The sequence below is a fragment of the Serinus canaria genome, chromosome 25 (genome assembly GCF_022539315.1).
Source record: "Serinus canaria isolate serCan28SL12 chromosome 25, serCan2020, whole genome shotgun sequence".
NCBI classification, from domain to species: Eukaryota; Metazoa; Chordata; class Aves; order Passeriformes; family Fringillidae; genus Serinus; species Serinus canaria.
The window spans coordinates 12,073,460-12,097,354 of NC_066338.1; the positions used below are offsets into that span (position 1 = coordinate 12,073,460).

General features: G+C 45.9%; 1 protein-coding gene and 1 long non-coding RNA gene across 26 annotated transcripts in view; both read right to left on the reverse strand.

Moving 5' to 3' along the window:
- Positions 1–23,895, reverse strand: part of ASH1L (ASH1 like histone lysine methyltransferase) — a 79,095-nt gene that overhangs the window by 7,970 nt on the left and 47,230 nt on the right. Inside the window, exons 8-22 of the mRNA XM_050984925.1 lie at positions 21,281–21,354; positions 19,775–19,820; positions 19,440–19,548; positions 17,624–17,830; positions 14,910–15,056; positions 13,200–13,308; positions 12,869–13,030; positions 12,558–12,652; positions 11,901–12,058; positions 8,310–8,462; positions 7,845–7,899; positions 7,618–7,750; positions 5,133–5,381; positions 4,770–4,856; positions 3,919–4,009 (exon numbers count right to left, since the gene is read on the reverse strand). Of these exons, the coding sequence (XP_050840882.1) occupies positions 3,919–4,009; positions 4,770–4,856; positions 5,133–5,381; positions 7,618–7,750; positions 7,845–7,899; positions 8,310–8,462; positions 11,901–12,058; positions 12,558–12,652; positions 12,869–13,030; positions 13,200–13,308; positions 14,910–15,056; positions 17,624–17,830; positions 19,440–19,548; positions 19,775–19,820; positions 21,281–21,354 (1,875 nt within the window). The remainder of the gene's footprint in view (positions 1–3,918; positions 4,010–4,769; positions 4,857–5,132; positions 5,382–7,617; positions 7,751–7,844; positions 7,900–8,309; positions 8,463–11,900; positions 12,059–12,557; positions 12,653–12,868; positions 13,031–13,199; positions 13,309–14,909; positions 15,057–17,623; positions 17,831–19,439; positions 19,549–19,774; positions 19,821–21,280; positions 21,355–23,895) is intronic.
- On the reverse strand, positions 21,394–22,970 carry LOC127060766 (uncharacterized). 25 transcript variants are annotated; one of them, XR_007780071.1, is made up of 6 exons: positions 22,746–22,970; positions 22,459–22,620; positions 22,223–22,284; positions 22,099–22,148; positions 21,705–21,754; positions 21,394–21,642 (listed from the first exon to the last, which is right to left on the reverse strand). It is a non-coding gene; the product is annotated as an uncharacterized LOC127060766 (long non-coding RNA). The 25 variants fall into 25 exon arrangements; XR_007780055.1 differs by having other exon boundaries at positions 21,395–21,642; positions 21,674–21,754; XR_007780072.1 differs by lacking the exons at positions 21,705–21,754; positions 22,099–22,148 and adding an exon at positions 22,049–22,098 and having other exon boundaries at positions 21,394–21,704.

Below are 23,895 nucleotides of genomic sequence, written 5' to 3' on the forward strand. Positions count from 1 at the left end.
TCAGAGCCAAAGGCTGGAGCTTTGGGGATTAATCCTTCTTCCAAGTATTTGTCTAATCTTTTTTGGAACCATTTATACTCTGACCTCTCCACCCTCCCATGCCACAGTCTAGCCATGATTTTGTATAAAAAATCCTTCCTAGAGTTGAACAGTTGCCAGCTAATTTCTGTTTGTTCCCTAATTTCTGCATCGTTGCTCCTTCCTGAGCCACATTTCACAGAGCTTCAGCACCCACCCTCCAAATCACCTGGGCAGACTCTGGCCACAGAAAAGATGATCCAGATCAGATTATCTTTGTTATCCTTGTTTTTCCAGGTAGTGGAATCCTCTGTGCAATGGGAGTCAGAGCAGCACAGGGCAGGCAGGGCAGACAGACAGCCCAGAAGGTGACAGAAGGGCACAATCCCTCTGCTATTTTGTGCACAACATTTTCTGGTACCTCCTTTGCCTTTTTGACTCAGCTAGAACATTTTTCTCATGTTTCCATTCAATTACAATGACTCCTGGGTGTTGTTTTCCCTATTTTTTCCCTGTTGTTGTATATGTGTAGTTATGGCTGTTTGTCTTCCACAGATATTGGTGTTATTAATTAGCAGCCTTGGGAAAAAGATGCCAGGGAACCAGTGAGGACATCAAGGCCTCAGGGTCATCCACACCCCAGGTTTGCTATAATCAGATTCAGGATTAAAGTGAAGCACGTGATATTTTCATTCATATAATCTCAGTTATCAATCAAATATGCTCCTAAGGACTCCTCATAGGCAGAAATTTCTCCCCTATATCCAACCTAAACTTCAGGAGGTTCCTGTGGTCCCACCTGTCCAGGTCCCTCTGGATCTATCCCTTCCCTCCAGCATTTTGACCACACCACAGAGCTTGGTGTTTTCTTCCTACTGACCTAAAACTGGCATAACAACAGCTTCCCTTTACAACTTTAAGGGTAAGAAATTCAAGAAATTCAAGAAATTGGAGAGGTGGGTTCCCTAAAAGACTCTCAGAAAACAAGGAACATACTGAGAGGAACTACTGGCCCCAAGCAGAATGTAAATAAAACCATTCCATTTTAAACCAGCTTTTTTTCACCCCACCTCTCCCATGAGAAGAAAGCAACCCCAGCATTATTATCCCTGACTGAAAAATGAGCATTCAGAAGGAGATGGACACAGATGCTCTAAAGATGATTTCTCTAAACTTGATTTCAATTCCAGTTTATACTGATATTCTGCCTCAAAAATGAAGTTTCCAAGGAAAAAACCACAGCAGCTGTTGCTGGTGCATCAGAGATGATGATTTGTTGGAATTTCTGGCTAGGTGGGTTTTCCAGGATCCATTCTGACCCCTTTTATCAATTCCTATCCAAGACAGAACTCCATGGGAGGTAATGGATCCGATGTGTTTTATTTGCATCATCTCCTGAGTTTAGGTATTAGGGAATTTTTGCAGAGGAAGCTTGTATGTGATGGAACACTCAACAACTTCCAGCAGAATTGCCAAAAAATTAAGAAAAAAGCTGTGCAACCACCCCTGAGATCCCTGAGAGGGATTTGGTCACAGCAGAGTGTGACCACTCACACAGCTGATTTTCAGTCTTGTTCCTCCAAACCATCAGCTCTCAAGCTTGGAACTGCTGTTCAGGGTGCAGCTTCTCCTGGGCAGGGGCTCAATGCACTTCCAGGCTTTGTGGCAACATCAGCCTCCTCCCAATCCCCAGCTCCCAGGAAAATCCAAACCCACACACACTGAGGGGCTGCAGGCCATGCTTTTGCCTCAGAATGTGGAATTTGGAGGCCCTTTAAACACCAGAGGGAGTAAAAAGTTGTTTTTCCCACTGCCCAAGCTGCCTGATACACCCACAGCACAGTAAAGGTCCTGCCTGAGGACTCAGGGTGGAAAAATCAACAAGCTCCTGGATTTCCCCTTTCCCTGCTGGAGCTGCATGTTCTGTTCCAGCACCTCGTGATGGAATTTGCTTCCTCTGCTCCCTGTGCCTGCAGAGGCATTTGGTGCCCAGCAGCTGCAGTCTGGTCTCCTTTGTCCCCTGCTGATGGCACACAGGGACATTGCTCTCTTTAAAGGGCATTTCTCTAATTAAGGTCAGATCAGAGACACACAGGTAAAATTTAACACAGAAATGACCTTAATGCTCTCAACACCTGGAAGATGCCACAAGCCCCTGATAAAACATCATCCATTTCAACAGAGAATGGAAAAGCAAGTTCTGATACAGCCCTTGAGGTGAGTTACTCCTGCAAAAAAAAGCCATGAGAAACCCAAAGGCTGAACTGTGGACAGAACAGACAATGCAGAGCAACACCCAGCAAGGAGAACTGAGTGCAAATTCCACAATCTTGCAGAAGGGGTAATGGATATGCTGGGTTTGACCTTTTTTGAATTCCCCATTTTCCTGAAGGCTCTCCTATTCCCCTCTAGCAAACTTATCAGCTGGTTTCACTCATTCAGGAGCAGCTTCCTGATAATGACAAAGGGTTCTTTCTAACCTTGTGTGTATCTGTAGGATGAAATTTAAAAAAATAATCAGTGATCTGAATTGTGTGGCTGTGGCAGCTGCCTTGGAGAGATTCAGGAATTCAGAGCACAGTCCAGAAGAGATAAGCTTTAGAGAACACAAAAGCAACGAGCTGGATGCTTTAATGACCATTCTGCACTAAAACACTGCAGGTCTGACAGCCTTCTTGGCCTTTGCTGCTAAATGTTAACCACCAGCAGTTGGCTCAGCATCATCCTCCCCTGGCCAGGACAACCCTGTGCTAATTAACATTTCTTCATCAACAAACAGCCTGTGAGAATTCTGGCTGTGCATCTCTCCCAGCACTGCAGAGAGAGCAGCTCCCACTTGGGAAAAATCAAAGTATTTTTAACAAGTGTCAGCTCCCACTTGGGAAAAATCAAAGTATTTTTGATAGAGTAGTGCCACAAGTGGCATCTTCCACTTGTGAAAAATAAAAGTATTTTTCTACAAGCAGCAGCTTCCACCTGGGAAAAATGGAAGTATTTTTGCCACCAGTGGCAGCTTCCACTTGGGAAAAATCAAAGTGTTTTTGATAGAGTAGTGCCACAAGTGCAGCTTCAACTTGTAAAAAATCAAAGTATTTTTGCCACAAGTGGCAGCTTCTACTTGTAAAAAATGAAAGTATTTTTGACAGGGTGATGCCACAAGCAGCATCTTCCACTTGGGAAAAATAAAAGTGTTTTTGATAGAGTAGTGCCACAAGTGGCAGATTCAACTTGTAAAAAATTAAAGTATTTTTGACAGAGTAATGCCACAAGTGGCATCTTCCACTTGGGAAAAATGGAAGCATTTTTGCCACAAGTGGCAGCTTCTACTTGTGAAAAATAAAAGTATTTTTGCCACCAGTGGCAGTTTCCACTTGTGAAAAATGAAAGTATTTTTGATAGAGTAGTGCCACCAGTGGCAGCTTCCACTTGGGAAAAATAAAAGTATTTTTGATAGAGTAGTGCCACAAGTGGCAGCTTCCACTTGTGAAAAATAAAAGTATTTTTGCCACAAGCTGCAGCTTCCACCTGGGAAAAATGAAAGTATTTTTGACAGAGTAATGCCACAAATGGCAGCTCCCACCTGGGAAAAATGGAAGTATTTTTGCCACCAGTGGCAGCTTCCACTTGGGAAAAATCAAAGTATTTTTGATAGAGTAGTGCCACAAGTGGCAGCTTCAACTTGTAAAAAATCAAAGTATTTTTGCCACAAGTGGCAGCTTCTACTTGTAAAAAATCAAAGTATTTTTGACAGGGTGATGCCACAAGTGGCAGCTTCCACTTGGGAAAAATGGAAGTGTTTTTGATAAAATAATGCCACAAGTGGCAGCTTCCAGTTGGTTAAAATCCAAGTATTTCTGACAGGGATCCCTGCAGCCTGCTGGCCCCAGAGGCAGCACCCACCTTGGCGGAGCAGCAGATCATCCCTCAGGAGGCAGATGTAATAAACACAGCCAGGCTGGGCATAGTGGGGCCGAGGGATCATGGGAACCTCCTGCAGGGAAAAACAAAGGGAGCTGTGAGATTTACAAGATAGGAAGCAGTTGGTTATAGGTTTTTTGTTATAAGTTATTATATACATTTCTGACCCAACAGGCTGATGTTAACAGAGCTTATTTTGCTGTTTTATCACTTTTATTTCTTTTATTGTAACATGGATATTTTTATCTAATAAGGTCTTATTACATGTATGGAATATGTAATAGGGAACATATTACATATGTTTTTATTATAACATCTAAATTTTTAGCTTGTTTAGTACAATTACATTATTACTATACTACAAAACTTTTTATCATCTTATATTAAATAAGATTACATAATATATTTTATATAATAAATGGTTTTAAACATATATGTGTATATATATGTATTACAGATATATATTTTCTTACTTACCTAAAGTATATTCTTACTTATAACTACAGAAGCCTAAATTGATGATTTTTCTATTCAATGTTTTTCTATTCAATTTTGCTTTTACATCAATTTAGGCTTCTTCTAAGGCTACAAATCAAACCCCCTTGAGTCTGTGAAGTTTTTTATCTTTCCAATTCCCACACCATCCCATGGAAATACACAGAGAAAAACGGAGAAAAAAAACTGAGAAAAACTGACCCCTCGTGGAACTGAACCTGAATCAAGGAAGCTTCACCAATCCCAAAAGATACAAATCCAAAACATGAATACAAAATAAACCCCTGAGGAGCTGCTGTAGTTTTATAAGAGTGCTAGGAAGGAGAGTTTTGTTTTACCCTGTTGACAGCTCGAGGTTCACACTGCTCACACAGGTAGTGCTCAACGTCCGAGTTCACACCCATGCAGTCACAGTGCTGCCACACCTGGAAGAACAGGGACAGCCCCGTCACAAAGTCCTGGCACAGATTATTGCTGCAAACTGCATTTTCTCAACAAACATGAAGGAAAGCATGAAAATAAGCTTCACACAGGAAAGTCAAGATTTTCTATGAACTATTTAACACCACAGACTAGACCTCCATGCAACAGAAATGTCTTTGCCTTCCAGACTGATGTGTTCATGCAATAAAAACCTCACAGCAACCCAGCACGGCTCGTGTCTCTGAACACCCAAAACCCAGCAACACCTCCACACCCACCATGCACTTTTCACACTGGATCATGAGCCCCTCGTCCTTGTAGAGGCCGCAGATGCAGCGGATGACGTCCTCGTCCTTCTCGTGCCCGTTGTCCTTGTCGCACACTGAGGTCTCGCTGCTGTCGGCCTCGCTCGCCGTCTCACCCACGATCTCGTCGATCTGGGCCGAGGCCTCGTGCCGCGCGTTGTAGTAGGCCTTGCGCAGCCGGCACACGTCCCGCCCCGTCGGGGACTTCCTGCCGTAGTATTTCTATAAAAACCAACATAAACCACCAAAAAGTGCTTTAATTCCACTTTAGCTCCTGTCTGTGTACACTTGGGAGGCCTGGTGGCCTCTCCATGTCCCTCATGACTCTGGCCAGTGTTGTAGTAGGCCTTGCGCAGCCGGCACACGTCCCGCCCCGTCGGGGACTTCCTGCCGTAGTATTTCTATAAAAACCAACATAAACCACCAAAAAGTGCTTTAATTCCACTTTAGCTCCTGTCTGTGTACACCTGGGAGGCCTGGTGGCCTCTCCATGTCCCTGCTGACCATGGCGAGAGTAGTAGTAGGCCTTGCGCAGCCGGCACACGTCCCGCCCCGTCGGGGACTTCCTGCCATAGTATTTCTATAAAAACCAACAAAAACACCAAAAAGTGCTTTAATTCCACTTTAGCTCCTGTCTCTGCACACCTGGGAGACATGGTGGCCTCTCCATATCCCTGGCCGGAGTAGTAGTAGGCCTTGTGCAGCTGGTGCATGTCCCACCCTGTCAGGGACTTCCTGCCGTAGTATTTCTATAAAACCAAAAAAAACCACCAAAAAGTGCTTTATTTCCTGTTAAGTTCCCATCTGTGCACACCTGGGAAGGGTTCTCCCCCTACAGCTGCAGCCCCAAACCTGGGGTGGCCTCTCCATGTCCCTCATGATTCTGGCCAGCGCTGTAGTAGGCCTTGCGCAGCCGGTACACTTCTGGCCCCGTGGGGGACTTCCTGCCATAGTATTTCTATAAAAACCAACATAAACAACCAAAAAGTGCCTTAATTCCACTTTAGCTCCTGTCTGTGTACACCTGGGAGGCCTGGTGGCCTCTCCATGTCCCTCCTGACCATGGCGAGAGTAGCGCTAGGCCTTGCGCAGCTGGTCCATGTCCCGTTCTCCTCGGGGACTTCCTGCCGTAGTATTTCTATAAAAACCAACAAAAACCACCAAAAAGTGCTTTATTTCCTGTTAAGTTCCCATCTGTGCACACCTGGGAAGGGTTCTCCCCCTACAGCTGCAGCCCCAAACCTGGGGTGGCCTCTCCATGTCCCTCATGATTCTGGCCAGCGCTGTAGTAGGCCTTGCACAGCCCACACACGTCCCGCCCCGTCGGGGGCTTCCTGACATAATATTTCTACAAAAACCAACAAAAACCACCAAAAAGTACTTTATTTCCTGTTTAGCTCCTGGGAGAGTTCTCCCTATAGCTGCAGCCCCAAAGCTGGGGTGAGGCCTCCATCTCCCTCCTGACCCTGGCCAGCAGGTACATAGATGGATGTGACATGGCAGGGCAGGGGAGGAACTGAGAGCAGCCCTGGGAGGAGGATTTGGGGTGATGGATGACCAAAAACTCAACGTGCCCTGGCCCTGTGTGTTCATAGCCCAGAAACCACCCCTGTCCTGGGCTGCATCCAAGGAACATGGGCAGCAGATCAAGGAAAGGGATTTTTCCTCTCTGCTCTGCTCTCCTGAGACTCCACCTGAGGTGCTGTGTCCAGTTCCAGGGCCCCCAGTGCAAGAAGGACATGGAAATGCTGGAGCAAGTCCAGAGGAGGCCATGAAGTTGCTGAGGGGACTGGAGGCAGGCTGGGAGGGCTGGGAATGTTCAGCCTGGAGAAGAGAAGGTTGTGTGGAGACCTCAGACCTTGCAGGGTCTGAAGGGGCTCCAGGGAAGCTGGAGAGGGACTGTTCATCAGGAACTGCAGTGACAGGACAAGGGGGAATGGCTTCAAACTGGAAAAAGGAAAATTTAGGTTGGATATATGGGAGAAAATCTTCCCTGTGAGGGTGGGCAGGCCCTGGCAGAGATGACCAGAGAAGCTGTGGCTGCTCCTGGATCACTGGAAGGGTTCCAGGCCAGGCTGGACAGAGCTTGGAGCAGCCTGGGACAGTGGAAGGTGTCCCTGCCCAAGGCAGGGTGGAATGGGATGAGCTTTAAGGTCCCTTCCAGACCAAACCACTCCATGATTCTGTGATTCCATGACATCTCATACTGGAAAACAGGGCACCCCTCCCAAAAGGATCAGAAATTTCTTTAGATCAGCTATTCATGAGTGTGCTTGACCTTCTCTGTGACCTAAGGCAGTCAAGGGCTCATGATGTGCTATTGAGCCCTCCTCAGGAATGGATCAGCACAAGTTCTCTTCCTCCAGAATAAATTTCCTCCTTTATTCCTGTAAGAGCACTAAAGGAGGGCACATCCCTGCTGCCAGTGCAGCAGCTTTCAGGCCAGACAGAGCCTCACCTCTGCATTCCTGAAGACCTTCAGCATGTCCCCATCAAAAGCTTCCACAGTTTTGTAGTAACCAGTCAGGATCTGCTTCTCAATCGTGGCAAGGTCCAAGGGGTCAGAGATCTTTTCATAATAGTCTGCATTTCTACAACAGGAATGTTGGCACAATGTCAGGCACACCAGCAATTCCCAGTGTGCAAATCCATCAGAGAAAGCAGCTCTGGGAAGGCAGCACTTACTTTTTCTTTGGGGGCAGGTTCAGGAGAGGAGCTGCCAGCGCCTGCCTGGAGGAGTCTGCAACAGCAACAGAGCTTAGTGACCTCACTGGAGTGAAACTTCCAAAGAAAAGCAACTAACAACATTCAATCTGGGTTAAAAATAAGGCTTTTTGTTAACTGAGCCACGGGGAATTGAAATGTTCCTGCACTTGTAGATGTTGGTGCCTGTAATTGCAGTACGGGGAGCACAAGGATGAGAGTTTGTGATCTTTTCTGGAATTTTGAAAAATCAGTTTCAAAGGACAGCAACATCTGCAGATTCTGGTGGCAAAGCAGGGGGCTGAGGCCAAAGCAAAGTGATTATTGGAAAGGGGAGAAATTTAAAAAAATAGGAGTTATTTAATATCCTATGTTTTACCAGCATTTCCTATTCCCAGAGCTTGAAAACATACCCACGGAGAATTTATCTAAGAGAATCACCTTCACCTTTGTAGGCTATGATGCTGTCACATATCTCCTTGAAGATCTGAGCCAGGCGGGCGGCACGAGCCACCTCGAGGTTCTCCTCGGCCGCCGCCAGGCGCCGCGTCCGCACCGAGCGCGCCGTCTGCAGCGCCGAGAACTGCGTCATGAACACATCTGGGAGAGGAGCACAGCGTCACCCCCAGGGCACACACACCCCTCAGAACACCGGCTTGGGGGCAAGGTTGTACTGGGTTTTATAGGTGGGATGGCAAAGCAACTTTGTTGGAAAGATATGGCTTTTATTTTTATTTATTTTTAAGCTTAGACATAGTAGTGAAATATAGGTGGTAGAAGTGAAATAGCTGATATAAGTATGTGCTATAGATATATAATATTGGCTTTTCACAAATATTAAAATGGATTCTATAACTATGGTGTTACAGTAACTTTGTTATATAGATGTAGCTTTAATTTCTGTTGTTAATTAAGCTCAGACATAGTAGTGAAATATAGGTGGTATAAGTGAAATAGGAGTGAAAGAAGTATGTGTTATAAATATGTATTATAATAATGGCTTTGTGCAAATATTAAAATGGATTCTACATGTGTGGTGTTAAAGTAACTTTGTTATAAAGATATGGTTTTATTTCTGTTGTTAATTAAGCTTAGACACAGTAGTGAAATATATCTAATATAAGTGAAATAGCTGATGTAAGTATGTGTTATAGATATATAATACTGGCTTTTCACAAATATTAAAATGGGTTCCACATGTGTGGTGTTAAAGTAACTTTGTTATAAAAATATGGCTTTTATTTCTGTTGTTAACTAAGCTTAGACCTAGTAGTGAAATATAGTTGATATAAGCGAAATAGATGATGTAAGTATGTGCTATAGATATATAATACTGGCTTTTCACAAATATTATAATGGGTTCTATATGTGTGATGTTATAGTAACTTTGTTATCAAGATATGGTTTTTATTTCTGTCGTTAATTAAGCTTTAGACACAGTAGTGAAATACACCTGATATAAGTGAAATAGCACTGATATAAGAATGTATTATAAATAGTATAATATTGGCTTGGTGCAAATATTAAAATAGATTCTATATGTGTGATGTTAAAGTAACTTTGTTATCAAGATATGGTTTTTATTTCTGTCGTTAATTAAGTTTAGACACAGTAGTGAAATATAGTGATGATATAAGTGAAATAGCACTGATATAAGTATGTATTATAAATATATTAAAATACTGTTTTTTTGTAAATATTAAATAGATTCTATATGTGTAATGTTAAAGTGACTGTTATAAAGATATGGTTTTTATTTCTGTCATTAATTGAGCTTAGACACAGTATAAGCTTAATTAATATATATATATAATATATAAGCTTAATTAATATATATAATATATATTTCACCCTAATATAAGTGAAATAGCACTGATATAAGAATGTATTATAAATATGTATTATAATATTGGCTTTGTGCAAATATTAAAATAGATTCTATATGTGTGGTGTTAAAGTAACTTTGTTATAAAGATATGGTTTTTATTTCTGTTGTTAACTAAGCTTAGACATTGAAGTGAAATATACCTAATATAAGTGAAATAGCACTGATATAAGTATATGTTACAGATATATATTATAATATTGGCTTTTTCACAAATATTAAAATGGATTCTACATGTGTAGTGTAAGTAACTTGTTATAAAGATATGTTTTTATTTCTGTGTTAATTAAGCTCAGACATAGTAGTGAAACACAGCTGATATTAGTGAAATAGCACTGATATAAGTATGTGTTATACATACACATTACAATATTGGCTTTTTGCAAATATTAAAATGTATTTTGTATGTGTGATGTTAAATAACTTTGTTATACAGTTTTTATTTCTGTTGTTAATTAAGCTGAGCGAAATAAGTCAGCTTGTGTTAAAATGCCTGCTGGGATGGGGTAACATCCATTAGCACAGCATGAGGACACTGCACAGATCTGCCAACATCAGCATTTGCTGTCTGAAGAAACCATGGACCAAGGCCCAAAGTGGAGGTGATGAAGAGAGAAGCCAGGAAACAGGCATGCTCTGGAAAGGCAGAGCTGAGGAGGGGCCATTCCATGTTCCTGGAATATGTAAACTGCTTTATGGATATGCATAACAGTCTATGAATATGCAACAGGCTGATGTAATGGAAAAGGTATCTAAGGGGTATCCCCAAAGATGATACCCCAAGGCACACCCAGCTGTAATCTTTTCTTTGCTGTCTTTGTCTCCTGCTGTCCTTTAAACTTTAAAATTAAACTTTTTAAATTTTCAGAGGAGAGTGAACGTGTTTTTCACACTCCATACAAAATATTCCTTTCTAAACCAGAAATTTGTAAGAGATCAAATCACAGCATCTTTTCTGGTGTAGCAACTCCACCGTGGATTCTTAAATGATGTGTCCTGAGTTGCAAGATGTGGCTGGGGGTGTGAATTCTATTGTCATCTGTTAGAGATGGGGCAGTTCTCTGCTGTTCACTGTTACAATTAACACTGTTTAACACTGTTAAAACCAGGTGGGGCAGCTCTCTGCTGTTCACTGGGCAGTTCTCTTTATCTCTTCCACAAACAATCCTCCCTCTGGGAAATATCTTCTGTCCATGGCCACTGAGTGTCCCTGCAGGGCTGATCAAATTCCATCATCCCACAGGGAGATGCTCTGCCCAGGGAAGGAGCCAAGCATTCCTACCTGGATACAGTCTGAGGTTTCAAACATTCCTACCTGGACACAATCTGAGGTTTCAAACATTCCTACCTGGACACAATCTGAGGTTTGGGACACCCCAGCAGCCTTTGCCCACTGCATTCCCAGAGGAGCAGCTTTCTGCTGCCCTGCATTCCCAGAGGGAGCCCAGGCCCATCTCCAGCAGCCCTGGAGCTCCAGAGGAAAACTCCCCCCTTGGGCAGGATCCCTGCTCACCACAGCTGGCACTGCAGGAGGGCTGAGCCCCCTGGGATGGGACTGTGCCACCACCCTGAGCCCCCCTGGGATGGGACTGTGCCACCACCCTGAGCCCCCCTGGGATGGGACTGTGCCACCACCCTGAGCCACCCTGGGATGGGACTGTGCCACCACCCTGAGCCACCCTGGGATGGGACTGTGCCACCACCCTGAGCCCCCCTGGGATGGGACTGTGCCACCACCCTGAGCCCCCCTGGGATGGGACTGTGCCACCACCCTGAGCCCCCCTGGCATGGGACTGTGCCACCACCCTGAGCCCCCCTGGGATGGGACTGTGCCCCCATGCCGACACACAGGGTCTATTCTGACTCTGGCAGTGGTTTTTTTTTTGTTGTTTGTTTGTACTATTCCATTTGTATTTTTCTTTTTCCTACTAAAGAACTGTAATTCCTGCTCCCATAGCTTTCCCTGAGAGCTCCTTAATTTCTAAATTATAACAATTTGTAGGGACGGGATTTACATTTTCCATTTCAGGGGATGCTCCTGCCTTCCTCAGCAAACCAAGACAAACACATACCAATGCTGCAAGTTACTCATTCCAATGATGGATTTACACAGAGTTTAACCCTTTGTGCCCCGGGTGGCTGAGTGGCCTCACCTGATTTGATGTTGCCGTCGTCGCGGCAGATCCCGTTCCAGCGCGTGTACAGCGACGAGCTGTGCATGCTGTCACTGACGTGCTTCACCTCCTCCTGCTTCTGCCTGATCTTCTCCCAGTTCCGAACCAAGAACACGTGGTGCTTCAGCACAAAATTCCTGCAGGGATTAGGGAGCTACTCAAGAACCTCTTGGTACTGGAAAATTCATTCTTTAATGTAGGGAAAAACTGGATATTCAGAGGTGCAACCTGTGCCTTCTCTCCTCTGTGGAGAGGGATTCCAGCCTGGCTGGTCAAGGAGAACTAAAAGACACTTTTTACCAAGAAATTAATTCTTTAACGTAAGGAAAAACTGGATATTTACAGGTGCAATCTGTGCCTTCTCCTCTGTGGAGAGGAATTCCAGCCTGGCTGGTCAAGGAGAACTAAAAGACACTTTTTACCAGAAAATTCATTCTTTAATGTAGGGAAAAGCTGGATATTCAGAGGTGCAACCTGTGCCTTCTCTCCTCTGTGGAGAGGGATTCCAGCCTGGCTGGTCAAGAACTAAAAGCTGTATCCTCAGCAATTTCAGCATGCCCCATCTTCTAGAAGAACCCATCAGTATTTGCACAGCACTCCATTTCTGAGGCAAACCCCCCTGAAATCAGCCCTTACCTCTCCCTGTTAGACATGGGCTTCATCTGCAGCTGAGGTGTCAGCCTGGTTGGGGCGTTCACACTTTCACTGGGTTCCTCAGGGATGTGGCCCCTCTGGAAAACAGATTGTTCTGATAGACAGGAAAAACTGTGCCAAGAACTCAGCACAGCAGCCAAAGCAGTGCCTGAGACAGAACCTGCAGCATTATTCTCCTGTATTTCTGTTTAAAGCTTGGGTTTCTGTTTCAAGTTTAAAATTTACAAATACCCCAGTTTTTGGTCTGATTTCCCACCAACCTCACCCACCCAAACTCTGTCTTTCCTACTTACTCTCTTCTTTAGTTTGTGCTTTGACTTCCTCTTCTCTTTCGACCTCCCAGGTCTTCTGTGGGTGCTCACAGGCTGGTTGCTTTTGCTTGAGAGCCCATTCATGCGTTGACTTTTACCCCCAATTATTCCTCTGCATTTGTCAAAGCCACATTTGCAGAGTTGCTTTGAGGAAAAAGAAAACAATCCAGTAAACCCCAAAGGTCTAGATTCTCTCAATATTAAAAAGAACATTTTCTGCCTAATACAACACAACAGGTTTTGTTGTTTTTACACTTCACAGAACTGTTAGGCCTTAGTGAGATTTTTCAAGGTCTCCCAGTGGGGTTTTTACCTGTTTTTCAACATTAAATGAGTGGAAGTTGTAGTCATAGGTGAGCTCAGTCCCAGCAGGCATGTCCTTCAGGGCATACAGCCCGATCCGATACACGCCATTGACAGACCTGAGGGGAAAATGCAATCAAACACCCCAAAAATTCCACATAACATCATCTCTGTGCACAGAGTGGCAGTGTCAGAGACAGGCAGCAACACCTCTGCTGTGCCCTGGCTCATGCTTTTGCAGTAATTTTATTTATTCATCTCTTCCAATAAACTTTGAAAGCTAAAAAGAGAACACCACATTTAACAAGAGCAGTAATGCCAGGGTCTCCCCACCCTCACAGGGAACATTTCCTTCCCAAAGTTCTATCTAAGCTGGCAGTGGGAAGACATTGCCCCTTGTCCTGTCACTCCAGGCCCTTGTAAATGATCTCTCTCCATCTTTCCTGCAGCTCCTTCAGGTACTAGAAGGACACAATTAGGTCACTCAGAGCTCTTCTTCTCCAGGCTGAACAGTCCCAGTTCTCTCAGCCTTTCCTCACAGCACAGCTGCTCCTTCCCTCTAATTAATTTGGTGCCTCCTCCAGACCCACTCCAGCAGCTCTGCATCCTTGCTGTGCTGGGACCCCAGCCTGGAGGCAGCTCGGCAGGAAGGGTCTCACCTGAGCAGGGCAGAATCTTCACTTTCTCTTCAACTATTTTGAGTTGGATTTTCAAATGTAGAACTTTACTATTGCTTAAATCTAGAATTATCTGAGAACCACAAGCTATCTGTACATTATCTGATGGACACAGTGACTCCTGTTCCACCATCTGCCATTCCCCTGCAAATCACTCACTACAAATCCCTCAGCAGCATTTCCTCTAAGTGCTGGTAGGACACAGGCTGTGCTGGAATCCCACTATTTCCTTTTTTCCTGCTTAAAAAAATATTTGAACTGTCAAAACAAAGGGTTTATATGCAGATAGATGATTTTAGAGCACTACCCAGGCTTCAACCTTTGCAGCAGATTAAGAGTGTGAAAACCAGCAACACAGGGAGGGAAACAGCCCAGTGTAACCAGCAATGCTGGGAGGGCAATGTCCCAGTGGGACAGCCAGCAGTGCTGGATCTGCCAGCACACTTGGATCCTATCTCCAAAGCACCCAGCACTCACCAACACCACCTAACTTCTCCTGAGCAACATGAGCACCTGTCAGGATTATTTCCAGCTTGACTCCCTATCGGTGCAGGGTGAGTTCAATGTAGGGAACAATGTGCTGTGATTCCATTGATTCAGGAGGCTGAACAAATGCTTCATTAAGCTATGCTGTATTCCACTAATATCACACTGTATTAAAGAGATCCTATTCTAAAGAGATGCTAAAGACAAACCCACGACTGTCTGAGACACAGCTTTGACCCAACTGGCCAATCAATCCAAACAACCAGCACCAGTGTCTAATTAACAAATCACTTTCAGTAAACAATCTCCATAACACATCCCACATGTGCCAAACAAGAAAAGCAGCAAGCAGAGATAAGAATTGTTTTCTCTTCTTCTCTAAACTTCTCGCTGCCTTCTGCAGGAAAAATCCCAGGAGAGAGAATTATGTCTCTCTCTGCTCAGAGAATGTGCATACCACAACTCCCTCCCTATTTTTAGATCTGACTCCCTCAGCTGAACTGGTTCTCTGTCTCTGGGTGCACAGGTCCTGCAGGGAGCAGAATGCCTTTGCTCACCATTTCTGCATCTCACAGTTGGGGTTGCAGCTGTGGTTGATGAAGCGAGCCTCGTTGCCCATGCGGTAGCTGTCGATGACCATGCCGCTGTCCAGGTTCAGGCAGTAATGGTCACTGTGGTTGTGGTACTGCTCAATCATCCGGTTCCTGGGGGGACACAGGGTGAGCTCTGTCATTCTGCTTGACCCACACAGCACACAGGGAGTGGCACAGCGAGAGCACATCTCAGAGAGGGTTTTTGTCCTAGGTTGGAAATGGGTGTGTGTATTCTGCTCCTGTTTGTGGGGCAGCTCTCTGCTGTTCACTGGGCAGTTCTCTTTATCTCTTGCACAACCAATCCTCCCTCCAGGAGATATCTGCTGTTAATGGACCATTAATTATTAATTATCTTCTGTCCATGGCCACTGAGTGTCCCTGCATGGCTGATCAAATTCCATCATCCCATGGTGAGATGCTCCGCCCAGGGGAGGAGCCTGAATTCCTACCTGGATACAATCTGAGGTTTCAAGCATTCCTACCTGGATACAATCTGAGGTTTCAAACATTCCTACCTGGACACAATCTGAGGTTTGGGACACCCCAGCAGCCTTTGCCCACTGCATTCCCAGAGGAGCAGCTTTCTCCTGCCCTGCATTCCCAGAGGGAGCCCAGGCCCATCTCCAGCAGCCCTGGAGCTCCAGAGGAAAACTCCCCCCTTGGGCAGGATCCCTGCTCCAGCAGAACCACAGCTGGCACTGCAGGAGGGCTGAGCCACCCTGGGATGGGACTGTGCCACCACCCTGAGTCCCCCTGGGATGGGACTGTGCCACCACCCTGAGCCCCCCTGGGATGGGACTGTGCCACCACCCTGAGTCCCCCTGGGATGGGACTGTGCCACCACCTGCCCTGAAGCCACACCCTCTGGGCTTGCCACCACCGCTGAGCCCCCCTGGGATGGACTGTGCCACCAACCCTGAGCCCCCCTGGTGATGGGACTGTGCCACCACCCTGAGCCCCCCCTGGGATGGGACTGTGCCACCACCGCGACCCCATGGGCTTTCCCTGACCCCCCTGGATTGTACTGGGGCTGTGCCACCACCCTGACACACAGGGTCTATTCTGACTCTGGCAGGGTTGTTTTGTATTACTGCATTGTTTATCTTTTTTCCTTTTTTAAATTTCCTTCCCTAGTAGAGAACTGTTATTCCTGCTCCCATAGCTTTCCCTGAGAGCCCCCCCTTAATTTCAAAATCATAACGATTCAGAGGGAGGGGGGTTTACATTTTCCATTTCAGGGGAGGCTCCTGCCTTCCTTAGCACACACCTGTCCTTTCAAACCAAGACAGTTTTGAAGAAAAAGCAATGATAATCTTCTATATTTTACAGAACCCTACACCTGGAGATGGAGGAAAACCATTATTGTATCAGTTTTTATAGTCAAGGCCACTGACAGAACCATTATTGTACCAATTTTTATAAGTCAAGGCCACTGACAGAGCTTGGGTGAGAATTTAGAATTTGCTCTTCTGGCATGCTCCCTTTTGGGTTCTGCACATTACTTGTACACATTTCATGTAGGGAAGAGAAAATGCAAGTATACATTCCTTGGGGTGTCTGTATATGCATGTGTACAACAACCAGCTTCCTTCTGGGGAATGGCAGGTTCTAGAATCATCCATGGCTCACAAGAGCACAGGGATAGGAGTCAGAGCTTGTTTCTATGTGAGGAGAATGCAGCTGCCTTCTGGTGGAGCTCTGAGAGCAGCAAGTCCCTCCAACCTCAAATATCCCATGGAGTTAACAAGACAATTTCTTTCTTTTAATGTTTCCAACTTGTTCTTTTTCCTGCCCCTTCCAGCCCCACTCTGCCCCTCAGTTCCACCTGGTGCAGCCCAAATCCTGCAGAGTTCTCACTTCAGACCCAGCCACTTGTGGCATTTTGCATTTCTAGGGCAGATGCTCCATTTGAAACATTTATCACCCTCAATACTGGACTGGGAAAAACTTGGTTAACCAAAACTCCCAGAATTCTAAACCAAAACTCCCAGAATTCTAAACCAAAACTCCCAGAATTCTAAACCAAAACTCCCAGAATTCTAAACCAAAACCCCCAGAATTCTAAACCAAAACCCCCAGAATTCTAAACCAAAACCCCCAGAATTCTAAACGTTCCTTTCCCCCTCATCCTCCCCTTTGTTCCAGCCCGAGTGACCAATTAGAATTTCCCAATCTAATCACCACATGCCTGACCTAGAGTTGAATTTACAATTACTACTCAATGTCATAAAATATGTACTAATGTTACAAGTTCTTCATTGCAAGGATCTCTACACTGGATTTACACAGAGTTTAACTCTCCATGACCCTAAAGGTCACTTGTGAGCCTTCCATGCTAAATGCATTTTGCATTTCTAGGGCAGATGATCCATTTCAAACATTAATCACCCCTCAATATTGGACTGAGAAAACTTGGTCAATCAAAACCCCCAGAATTCTAAACCTTCCTTTCCCCCTCATCCTCCCTTTTGTTCCAGCCTGAGTGACCAATCAGAATTTCCCAATCTAATCACCACATGCATTTACAATTACTACTAAATGTCATAAAATCTGTACCAATGTGACAAGTCACCCATTGCAAGGATCTCTGCACTGCATTTACCCAGAGTTTGACTCTCCATGTCCCTAAAGGCCATTTGTGATCCCTCCATGCCCCAGCAGCAGAGCAATCCTCCTACCTGAACTCCTGCTCACTGACGACTTCCCCCAGGTACTCGATGATGAACTGTCCTGCCTTCAGGGGCTCCTTGGTGCGGATGCCCCAGCCCTTCTCCTCGGCCCGGAAGCGCTCCAGGCACTGCACCCACTCGTGCCGCTGGATGCGCTGGTTGCAGCACTGCTCCCCGCAGGGACACGTGTTGGGGGAGCACTCGGCAAAGATCATCCTGCAACACACAGCACAGCTCAGGGGGAGCCAGCTCGGGGAGCTGCCATGCAAGGAACAGAGTCAGACATGGAGAGATCACCACTAAAGAAATAATAAATGAAATAATAATTAAATAAAGAGAGAGATGAAATCATAATAAAATATAGAAATCATCACATAAATTATACATAAAACATTTATAACATATAAAAATATATTTATAAATATAAAATATAAAAAATAGAAAAAAATTTTAAAATACAAAATATTTAAAAATATATAAAATATATTTATAAATATAAAATATATAAGTACATAAATTTAAATATATTTATATAAAATATATTTTATATAATATAAATTTAAATATAATCATAAATACATTTATATATAAATGTATATATACGTTTATATATATTTTATATAATCATAAATACATATTTATATAAAATAGAAAATAATTCATATTAAAATATATTTATAACTACATATAAAATATAATTTATAAATATATAACATGAAATTATATAAGTATCTATTATATACTATATATATATATAATATTAATGTGTGTGTTATATTAATATAATGTAATAAATATACATAGAGTCATAATATAATATAGTATAATATATTAATATATAATTATATGTGTATATAGAATAATATAAATATATATTTTATATATCTAGAAATGGTTTATAAATATAGAATATATCAATATATGGTTATAATGATATAGAAATACAATATATTTTAATAAATATCTAAATATATAAATATAATCATGTATACAAATTATATATAATATTCTGAATTTATATAGAAATCAATAATTAATCATGAGGGGACATGAGGCCAGGAGGGGACACAGCCCGGGGGGGGACACCAGCCATGGGGAGGGACACCAGCCCAGCAGGGGGACACAGCCCAGGGAGGGGGACACAGCCCAGGGAGGGACACGAGTCCAGAAGGGGACACCAGTAATGGGGGGGGGACACCAGCCATGGAGGGGGGGAGGAGGGGGACACCAGCCCAGGGTGGGACATGAGCCCAGGAGGGGACACAGCTCGGGGGGGACACCAGCCCAGGGGGGGACATGAGCCCAGGAGGGGACACAGCTCGGGGGCGACACCAGCCCAGGGGGGGACATGAGCCCAGGAGGGGACACAGCTCGGGGGGGACACCAGCCCAGGGGGGGACATGAGCCCAGGAGAGGACACAGCTCGGGGGGGACACCAGCCCAGGGGGGACATGAGCCCAGGAGGGGACACAGCTCGGGGGGGACACCAGCCATGGAGGGGACATGAGCCCAGGAGGGGAGACAGCTCAGGGGGGGACACAGCCCAGGTGGGGACACCAGCCCAGGGTCCCAGGGAGCTGGAGCTGCTCCTGTGGCTGCTCCACCATGCCAGGGCTGGGGCTGAGCTGGGAGGGAACTGGTCTGACTGGGAGCACTGGGAGCGTGGTGGGGCCAGCAGGGCCCTGCTGGGTCCCAGCAGTGACAATCTGGGGGAGCCCAGAGCTGCTCCAGGAGGCTCCAGCTGGGAATCTCCCTCCCTTTGCTGCTGGGTGCACCCAGCACAAGTCTGCTCCTAGGAGATGATGAGAAACCATCCATTTCTCACCTGTTCAGACAATCCTCCACACAGCCCTTCCCACTGTCATCCTCGGGTTTCTTACAGTTGCAGGTGGTGGCCTCGTAGCCAGAGAGAGGTTTGACATCCACATAAACATCTGGAGGGGAAAAAAAAGGAAAAAAAAAGAAAAAAAACCAAACCCAAATAGGGAAAAGAATTCTTTTCAGGTGAAAAACCAGAACTGTTTATCTACAGGATTTTCATTCCAATCAGTAAAGTAAAATAAAAGAGCAGGTGGAAGAGTCTTTGGTAGGACAAAGGGCAGGACAGAAAGGAGGGTGTCACATGAAAATTCCACAGTTTAGGAATAAGATTTTACTTACTGGAACGGATTTTTTTATAAAGTGGGACATCTGGCTTTTTATACAGCTAAAAGGAAGAGAAAGACAATTTTAATACATTGCATAAGTGCATCTGTTATTCAAAAGGATCAGGGAAATTATGTTCTGTACATGGGCAACTGCTCTGTAATCACTACTAGAAATCTGTGTTCCCTTCCCTGGGCTCAGCCTGCATTAACAAACAGGTCACAAAAAGGACCTGAGAAAGGAGAATTTGGGCTTGGTGAGACAGTGGAGCAGTTTGTTCACCCCATTATTTACTCTGTCTGCCCAGAGCAATGTGGCAAACAGCTGTCCTGAGCACAGGCTCCTCTGAACAGGGCTTAGCAGAAGAGGAATTATTTTTAGCTACTTTGGAGAAACCATCTTTGGTGCAAGCACCGTGTGTCAGTGCTTAAAAAAGTGAAAACAAAAAATCAAGGTGCTGATTTAGGATGATCTTAAGGGGTTTTTTCCAATCTAGAGGATCCTGGGATTCTCTAAGAACTGTGAGGACAGGGGGGAGCCATGAGAAATGCAGATTCATCTTCTCTGAGAAGGGAAAGGAGAGCTTACATCACAATTCTTAATTTCATATAAATTCCAGCCTGTCAAAGAAGCTTTAAGGAATAATTTCCAATTATTCTCTATTTCCTGCACTAAGAGCCTTCCCTCAGTGAGCCCTGTGGGCCACAGGAACAACCCAGACATCTCCACACCCCTGCACAGAGAAACTCCTCTGCAAGGGCCTCAAAGATTCCAGGGAGAGCTGGAAAATGTCAAGGGAACAAATTCATGTATTTATTACTCATAAAAAACTGAAGAGATGAGACAGGCCATTGTGAATACATGGCAAGAAAGTGTCCTAGGCTGAAATGTCCCAGTGCTCCTGACTTGAGGATGAGATTCCAGAGGTGTTGGAGTGCAGCTGGAGCCACAGCCCCTGGGAGTGTGTCCTGCTCACTTCCACATCTGAGGGAAGGCTCTCCCTTAAATCCTATGCTAAATCACTTGGTGGAAACATCTCAGGCAATAAAAAAAATAATAAAAAAAAAAATCCTATTTTTAAGCCTGCACATATTTAAAGCTCTTTAAAAAGAACGAGACTGTTAAACAGTTTCTCTCCTTTCCTCAGTATGAAAATCTCAGCTTGCAAGTGAAAAATAAATTCCACTCTGCTGGGATTGATCCAAGAAAAATAAGGCCTGAAATTTCTCAGTGCTGCTGGCAGTACATCCCAATTCTCCCGAGGAGTGTCTGAAACCAGCTCCCCACAAAGCAGCACTGCCAAAATAAAAGTCTGCAGCCAAATTCCTGACTTTTCTCAGAGCAGGAACTCACAGGGTTGCTATTTTGCAGGAGCTGGAAGAAGGGGAATTTTCACCACGAAATCCATATGCAAATCCCTTCTCCCTCCCTCAGCTGGGATGGGTGAACAGGCTCTCTCTGAGTGCTGCTGGTTCCTCCTGATCCCAATTCTGGCAAGCCCAGCGAGCTCTTATCTCCTACCTGGTTGTGTTTCCACTGCCAGAGGATGTCGTAAGGCAGCTGGAAGTCGATTCTCTTTTGTCTGAGGTACTTCCCTGCAAGCACAGAGAGCTTGGTGAGGGGCACACACTCACAGCCCCCTCCTGAGAGTGGGAGCTGCTCCCAGGCACCTGGCCAGGCTCTGGCAGGGCCTCTCAGGGCTGCAGGCAGAAAGGAGAGGGGCAGAAGCCTCAGAGAACGTTCTGGATGTCAGGGCAGGCCCAGGGAACCCCCCCAGGACACAGAACCAGGTCCTGCCCAAGAGGGATGGGAAGGAGCTGGGTCAGACCCTGCCACGGGCAAGCCTGGACAGCACTGACCACACCTGAAACAACTGACCACACCTGAAACAACTGACCACAGCAGTGACCACACCTGAAACAACTGACCACAGCAGTGACCACACCTGAAACAACTGACCACACCTGAAACAACTGACCACAGCAGTGACCACACCTGAAACAACTGACCACAGCAGTGACCACACACTGACAATGAAACAACTGACCACAGCACTGACCACAGCCTGACCACAGACGACACTGAAACACTGACCACAGCACTGACCACAGCACTGACCACAGCAACTGACCATAGCACTGACCACAGCACTGACCACACAGAAACAACTGACCACAGCAGTGACCACAGCACTGAAACAGAACTGACCACAGCAACTGACCACAGCAACTGACCACACTGAAACAACTGACCACAGCACTGGGAACACACTGAACACAGTGACCACACCTGAAACAACTGACCACAGCTGAAACAACTGACCACAGCAGTGACCACACCTGAAACAACTGACCACACCTGAAACAACTGACCACAGCAGTGACCACACCTGAAACAACTGACCACAGCAGTGACCACAGCACTGACCACAGATGAAACAACTGACCACAGCAGTGACCACACCTGAAACAACTGACCACAGCAGTGACCACACCTGAAACAACTGACCACAGCAGTGACCACACCTGAAACAACTGACCACAGCTGAAACAACTGACCACAGCAGTGACCACAGATGAAACAAGTGACCACAGCAGTGACCACACCTGAAACAACTGACCACAGCAGTGACCACAGCACTGACCACAGATGAAACAAGTGACCACAGCAGTGACCACACCTGAAACAAGTGACCACACCTGAAACAACTGACCACACCTGAAACAACTGACCACAGCAGTGACCACACCTGAAACAACTGACCACAGCAGTGACCACACCTGAAACAACTGACCACACCTGAAACAACTGACCACAGCAGTGACCACACCTGAAACAACTGACCACAGCAGTGACCACACCTGAAACACTGACCACACCGAACACTGACCACACCTGAAACAAGTGACCACAGCACTGACCACAGCACTGACCACAGCACTGACCACAGAACTGACCACAGCACTGACCACACCTGTGACCACACCTGAAACAACTGACCACAGCAGTGACCACACCTGAAACAACTGACCACAGCAGTGACCACACCTGAAACAAGTGACCAGAGCACTGACCACAGCTCTGACCACAGCACTGACCACAGAACTGACCACAGCACTGACCACAGCACTGACCACAGAACTGACCACAGCACTGACCACAGCACTGACCACAGAACTGACCACAGCACTGACCACAGCACTGACCACAGAACTGACCACAGCTGAAACAAGTGACCACAGAACTGACCACAGCTGAAACAACTGACCACAGCTCTGACCACAGAACTGACCACAGCTGAAACAAGTGACCACAGCACCTGAGAGCACTGATCACAGCCCTGTGAGGGTACCACAACCAACACCTGACAGAACTGACCCCAACACCTGAAACAACTGACCACAGCACTGACCACAGCACCTGAGAGAACTGACCTGCAATACCTGACAGGGCTGACCCCAACCCCCATCAGGACTGACCCCAACCCTTATCAGGGCTGACCCCAACCCTTATCAGGACTGACCCCAACCCCCATCAGGGCTGACCCCAACCCCCATCAGGACTGACCCCAACACCCATCAGGGCTGACCCCAACCCTTATCAGGACTGACCCCAACCCTTATCAGGGCTGACCCCAACCCCCATCAGGACTGACCCCAACCCCCATCAGGACTGACCCCAACACTTATCAGGGCTGACCCCAACCCTTATCAGGGCTGACCCCAACCCCCATCAGGGCTGACCACAGAACTCATCAGGACTGACCCCAACACCCATCAGGACTGACCCCAACCCCCATCAGGGCTGACCCCAGCCCCCATCAGGGCTGACCCCAACACCCATCAGGACTGACCCCATCCACCCATCAGGACTGACCCCAACCCCCATCAGGGCTGACCCCAACCCCCATCAGGACTGACCCCAACCCCATCAGGACTGACCCCAACACCCATCAGGACTGACCCCAACCCCATCAGGACTGACCCCAGCCCCCACCAGGACTGACCCCAACCCCCATCAGGACTGACCCCAACACCCATCAGGACTGACCCCAGCCCCCATCAGGACTGACCCCAACTCCCATCAGGGCTGACCACAGAACTCATCAGGACTGACCCCAACCCTTATCAGGACTG